This window comes from Populus alba, chromosome 8 (assembly GCF_005239225.2).
Source record: "Populus alba chromosome 8, ASM523922v2, whole genome shotgun sequence".
Taxonomy (NCBI): domain Eukaryota; kingdom Viridiplantae; phylum Streptophyta; class Magnoliopsida; order Malpighiales; family Salicaceae; genus Populus; species Populus alba.
The window spans coordinates 3,411,127-3,417,126 of NC_133291.1; the positions used below are offsets into that span (position 1 = coordinate 3,411,127).

A 6,000-nucleotide genomic window follows, 5' to 3' on the forward strand; every position below is an offset into this window, starting at 1 on the left:
TATGGAGAAGCCGTGTTGCAAATCCACACGAAAGAAATGCCTTGGGAAGTGGAGGGTATCATGGGAGACTTGCATCATGGATGTGTCAACTGCTGGTCATGAAACGATGCTTCGATTGTGTCGATGTCAAACGTGGCGGTTGGACGCGGTTGGCCCTGTTCTATGAGTTGAAATGGAGGCAGATTTACTTTTATTTTTATTGTCCTTTTGCAGTGTGAACCTGACCAGTCGAATCGACTGCCTTCGTTTTGGAACATGACTTGCCATTGAGAAAGATTATCTCTTTCTTTATTGGCATGAACGCGTAACGCGTACACGGTTTTGTAAATGAGCCCACGCGCCCCTACCCCCAAAAAAAAAATATAATAATAACATTAATTTGCTCCAGCTCATCAATTTATTTGATTCTTTTGTCAAACATCTTTTGCCTCTTCTTTTTATCTTTTAAGCCTGTGGAGATGAATGTAGGTGGCCTGGCCAGTGGCCACCACCACCTTCTTTCTTTTTCATATATTTTAGCCGAAGTTTTCATATTTTTGTTTCTGAACTGGAAGTGTCCCAAAAAGCTGAACAGCAAGTGACATAGCCACAAATGAAAGCCCAACTGCGGAACACTCTCAGCAATAACATGGCTTGCAAGAAGAACAGTAGTGACTAGTGTGTTTCAAAGATTTAAGCTCGAATGTCGTACGATTGGATTTCAAATCTATGTTCTTACAACAAACAGGTACATAAATTACTTTTTTTATTGAAGCACAAATTTTAATTAATTAGTTAGATACTGAGCCAGTCGACACTCGATCTCAGATGAATCTGCATGTGCCGTGACCTGTACACAAACACGAGACCAAAATTAGACAACGAAAATAGTTTCCTCTTATCGAAGTACCAATTCTACTAATATTTCTCGAGATACGAACTTGCAACTCTATAAATATATATATATAAAAAAAAAAACATATTTAATCTATTAATTAAGCTTAACGAATCGAGTAAAACACATTTCACTTACCTGGGTTGACAGCAGTTAGGACACCGGTGTTGGAGAAATCACAATTGAAAGCTTGGCGACCGTGGGTTTGGTAAAAAAAGTTCATCACATACGAAGCATGAGATCTCACATTGTTAGGATCAAAGCAGGCACCACCAGGTTGAATAGGCTTGCAATCCACACCCTGGCTGCATGCATAGTCTATGTTTGCTTGCAAAGCTTGATCACTAACGCCAGGTTTTGGCACACACCACTGCTTCCCTGGGGTTGGTCTGGGCCTCTGCCTTCCACCACCGCGACCACCGCCTCTCTACATTATAATAGAATTTTAAACTTAAGCTCGAACATTATTGAAAACCAAATCAAGCACCTCTAGTAAAAAGAAAAAATGAATTCTGAAGATCATAACATACCTGCCCATTGCGCAAAATGCCAGCATCGTAAATTGGGCTAAAATCAGGCCTAAACAGCCCCCAGTTTCTCTCAGCGGTCGGACCGGGTTTGAGATTCTCATTGAACAACGAGAAAAGATAAGTCTCAAACCGCCGGTTTGGCATCAAAGGGGTGCCTTTCCCTTGTCTAGAACGTCTAACCAAATTCCCATTGAACCAAGCAGCATTCTCCATGCTACAAGCTGGTTGCCCAGGGTCACAAACCGAGGGCCAGCCTGTCTCGCCCACTACAATGCCCACATCACCATAGCCCAATTTTCTCATTGCTGAATAAGTAGCATCCAACATTGCATCATGCATGTTAGTGTATGTAATGCCAGTGAATCTATCATGCACACCTCTGTTGCGCTTGAAAAGAGCATAGTTCGCCATTTTTGGAGAGTAGCCAAAATAAGGGTACGGGTTAACCATGAAGGGTGATTTGGTTTCCCTTAAAAATTGGAGCATGGGTGCAAATATGGCTCGGTCGAAGCCACGCCTGAACTGGCCCGCGCTTGGTGGCTCGGAGATTGAGAGTATGCCAAGAGAATGAGGTGTTGTGACCTGTGAAGAATTGGAGAAAAAAAAGGGTTAAGGTCCATTATTCTTAATTGCATTTCAAGAGTATTAATAAACTACAGATCTTTGGATTACCATTTACTATTTTTATCATAAGAAACCTAAAAAAAAAAAGGGAAATCTTCTAATGTAATTAAGAATAGTAATACCTGAACATTTCTGATTCCAGCGAGAAGAAGAGCCTTGTGAATGGTCCGCATGGCAGGCACGAGATTAGAAATCCAAGGCTTATTAGCAGTGGCCATAATTTCATTACCAACAACAATCCTATTAATCCTTGTCTGTGGATGGAACGGTGCAATATTGGCAGAAACCCATCCGCGGGCGCTGTTTAAATTGGCAAGGGAAGGAATATCACCATTGCCAACCGTGACCGTCACAGTAATGCCAGTATTGGCAAAGGCATTGAGAATGTCATGGTTTGTGTCAAAGATTTTGATGCTGTCAATAATCGTTTGAGTTTTGATAAAGTTGGCAACCTGGGAGGGTGGGGGAAGGTTGTTGCCTTGGGTCCCGTAGTTAACACCAATGGCAATTGTGGTAGTGAAGAGGTGGAGGAGGGTGGAGACGAGGAGGAGGAGGAGGAGGAGGTGGTGGGAAAGGTTCGTTTTTGCAACCATAGCTAGCTACCGATTGTTCTTTTTCCTGATTTTTTTTGGTTGATTTGGATGGGAAGGTGTAATGGTGGAATTTATGAAGATTAGATAAGAGATTGACTGGACAGATGGGAAGCGCTGTTAAAAGATAGAGATGAAACGGGCTCCGTGATTTCTGCTTTGTGGCCTGATAACCAGCTGGGGACCAGAGCAAACCACCTAGCGAAAGTTGACTCTTTTGACCCTTGTCGAGTACCATTAGACGGAAATCATTCTGAAATAGCACTTCGACTTTACCAAACATATACAGATACACTGTCCTGTCTTCCTCTAAGACTCTGTATTGTCCTGGTCCTCCTACACATGGATAAAAATACCATCTTTGTCTAGAAATCAAGAAATTGTTGAGTAATGTCTGTCAAGTAAACATTTTATTCTAAAAATTAAGTTTTTGGGGAGGCTCCGTGAATTATTTTATATTATTATTTAACAATAAATAAAAATAATTTCAAACAAAATATACACAAGTTTATTATTATCTTTTGTTTAATTTTAAAACTAATTATAAAATATTTAAAATAATAATATTTAAATTTATTATCGGTGTTACGACTTGCGATAATAATAAAATTATTAAGCTCAAACATCCTTTTATTTTTGTAATTTTTTAATGCGGCCTTTATCAATTGATTTTCTTAATATAATCATTTTACTTATTCTATGTTATTTAAACAAGCCCTTCTACTCAAATACTCACTTTTTTTGTTCTTCTAATCCAATAGTAAGTTTGTTCAAATTGTCATAAAATTCATGTTAACTGAGTATTACTGCAACAATCAACAGTAGTCTATAGAGTAATTCAAATTGTAGAAAAAATCATGTCGGAATCATTTTAACATTGGTTTAAAAAAGAGAAAGACTTACGTCTTATTTGTTTTTATATTTTAAAAAATTTAAATTGAATTTTTTATTTTTTTTATTTCAAATTAATATATTTTTTTTATATTTTTAGATTATTTTGAAACGTTAATATTAAAAATAATTTTTAAAAAATAAAAATATATTATTTTAATATATTTTTAAATAAAAAATACTTTAAAAAATAACAAAAATTATATTTATAAATAAACTATTAGTTAAGCGATGAAAAACGAGTCATACTTGTCACGCCAACTCAACATCTAACAACTAAACTTGGAAGGGAAGACTTCGTTAAGTGATGGGAAATAAATAGTCATAGAAAGAAAAATAATTGATAAAGGGAAAAATAATTGATAAAGGGCCACTAAAAATTAAATTTATTAAAGTATCAGTGGGAATTGTGAGCTTATTAACCCGCTAACAACGAGGCATAAAGATGTCCTATATAAATTATGTCCATAAATGGAAAAGGAAAACAATTGCATCCATAATTATTACAGGATCTAAGTAGGCCCGACAACAAAATCCATCTGGATTTTCTTTTTGTAGCCCGTAATTTTTATTTATTTTTTGCTGATGTTTTGCATTAAAAATGTTTTTTGATTTTTTAAAAAAACATTTTTTAATTTAAAATTATTATTTTTTATTATTTTAATAAGTAAATATTAAAAATAAAAAATTATTTTGATTTCGAGTTAAAATTATTTTGAAAAACAAAATAATATATGGGACATGATAAATATTATTTTTTAAAATATTTTTTATTTTAAAATATATTAAAATAATATTTTTTTATATTAACACATTAAAATAATTAAAAATTATAAAAAAAAATTAAAAATATTTTTTAGCACAAAAACAAAACTACTCTAAATTTTTTAAATAACTTAGTTTTGCATTGTACCGCTTTTACATCTACTTATTTACAATTAATTTTTGCTTAATTGTACTCAAACTCAGAATCAATTTGTTTGCATTTTATTAAAATTAATCATGTGCCCAACCCTACCACCTATATATTAATCAAATGCTTCGTGCTGTTTATTTTGTTTCTAATTTTAGACTATTTTTATAGTTAAAAAATATCAAGTTATTGTTTGCTTAATATTAAAACTAACCATAACGATTTTTCTGTTGCTTTTTTTTTTTTAATCTTGAGCTTAGCTTATGATCTTTCCTATGGATTTATTATGTTTTGAGGGGGTCTGTTTGGTTTACACGCGATGACGGTGTTGTATAATTGCACCTGGGATTCCTGGACAAGCTACATCATGTGATATTTCTTACAAACAAGTCTTGACCTTTGCCTGGATAATAATTGAGGAGAGCAATAATTTAATACAGAAATTAATGGATTTTCATTTTTTGAAACTCATCATATGTATGGACAGGTGAGAACTGTTCAAGTCTCTCTATACATAGCTGTTTAGCCTTAAAAAAAGAAAAAAGAAATGTTCCGAAACAGCAATTAATGGCTTTTAACTGATCACGTGAATTACGAAATGGCATCCTTCAAGATATCAACGTGTGAATGTGATTAATTTAAATGAGGTGTTTAAAAAGAACGGAGTCAGATGAACTATTTGGGATCTGATAAAAAAATAATTCCATTTAAGTTGATTAATAAAAAACCTAGTTGAATGATAAATGTTATTGAACGTTGACCGAAGAAGAAAAGAGTGCGGCCACCCGCTGCAGAAGACTCGAAAAAGATCTTCAATTTCCACTCTTGAAACAGAAATCTCTATATGCTTAAATCTCACGTGTGGGCACGGTGTTTCTATCATGACCCATCCGGCAATCAAGACCGCAGCCAGGAAGTCCTCCTTGCATGGCTGATAGTTCTTGACCTGCAATGATCAAGTAAACTACGCAAACTTATACAATTCTATTTGATGGGCAAAAGGATCAACTTCTGATATATTTCGCTGCTGTTTTTATCCTCATTTGTGCTTCTATTCTTCCTTATCCTACTATAGGTGGCTAAAATCATCAGCTAATTACGCTCGGTGACATACATGGCCATATATTGAATGCTGGCAGCGGGCTCACCAGGCACCAAAACTATTGTAAAACCACCTCACAGCAGAGCAAAAAGGGCACAAAGTGTATACAGAAAGGATGGTCTCCTGGGACGGCAAAAGCACAAGTGAAATAGAACCAACTGGCAGCTATATAGGCAGCTATATAGTGCAGTACCCAGCTAATTGGAATCTAAATTAGTTAAACAGATAAATCAACAAAGAACTAACGATCAACAATGTCCCAGTTCAATCGAATGCCAACTGAATACGAATGCATCATGTGCATGGAACATGGGAAACGTGTTAAGAGAAAACATGTGTTCGACTTTTTTAAAAAATTAATAGATTCTGATTTCACATGGTATTTGCTGATAAGTGAGAGTTCATCATGTTAGGATGCCTTTTCCTAGGGCAAAGCAGTGAAACAACGATGAGACAAGAAAGGGTGGGTAGAAGAC

At 35.1% G+C, this 6,000-nt stretch overlaps 1 protein-coding gene across 1 annotated transcript; it reads right to left on the minus strand.

The window, feature by feature from the left end:
- Positions 1–662: 662 nt before the first annotated feature.
- LOC118052293 (glucan endo-1,3-beta-glucosidase) lies at positions 663–2,828 on the minus strand. The gene is made up of 4 exons (XM_035063225.2): positions 2,151–2,828; positions 1,405–1,986; positions 1,013–1,301; positions 663–829 (listed from the first exon to the last, which is right to left on the minus strand). Exons 1-4 carry the CDS (start codon positions 2,619–2,621, stop codon positions 804–806), a joined length of 1,368 nt encoding a protein of 455 aa, XP_034919116.1. The 5' UTR covers positions 2,622–2,828; the 3' UTR covers positions 663–803.
- Positions 2,829–6,000: the final 3,172 nt, after the last annotated feature.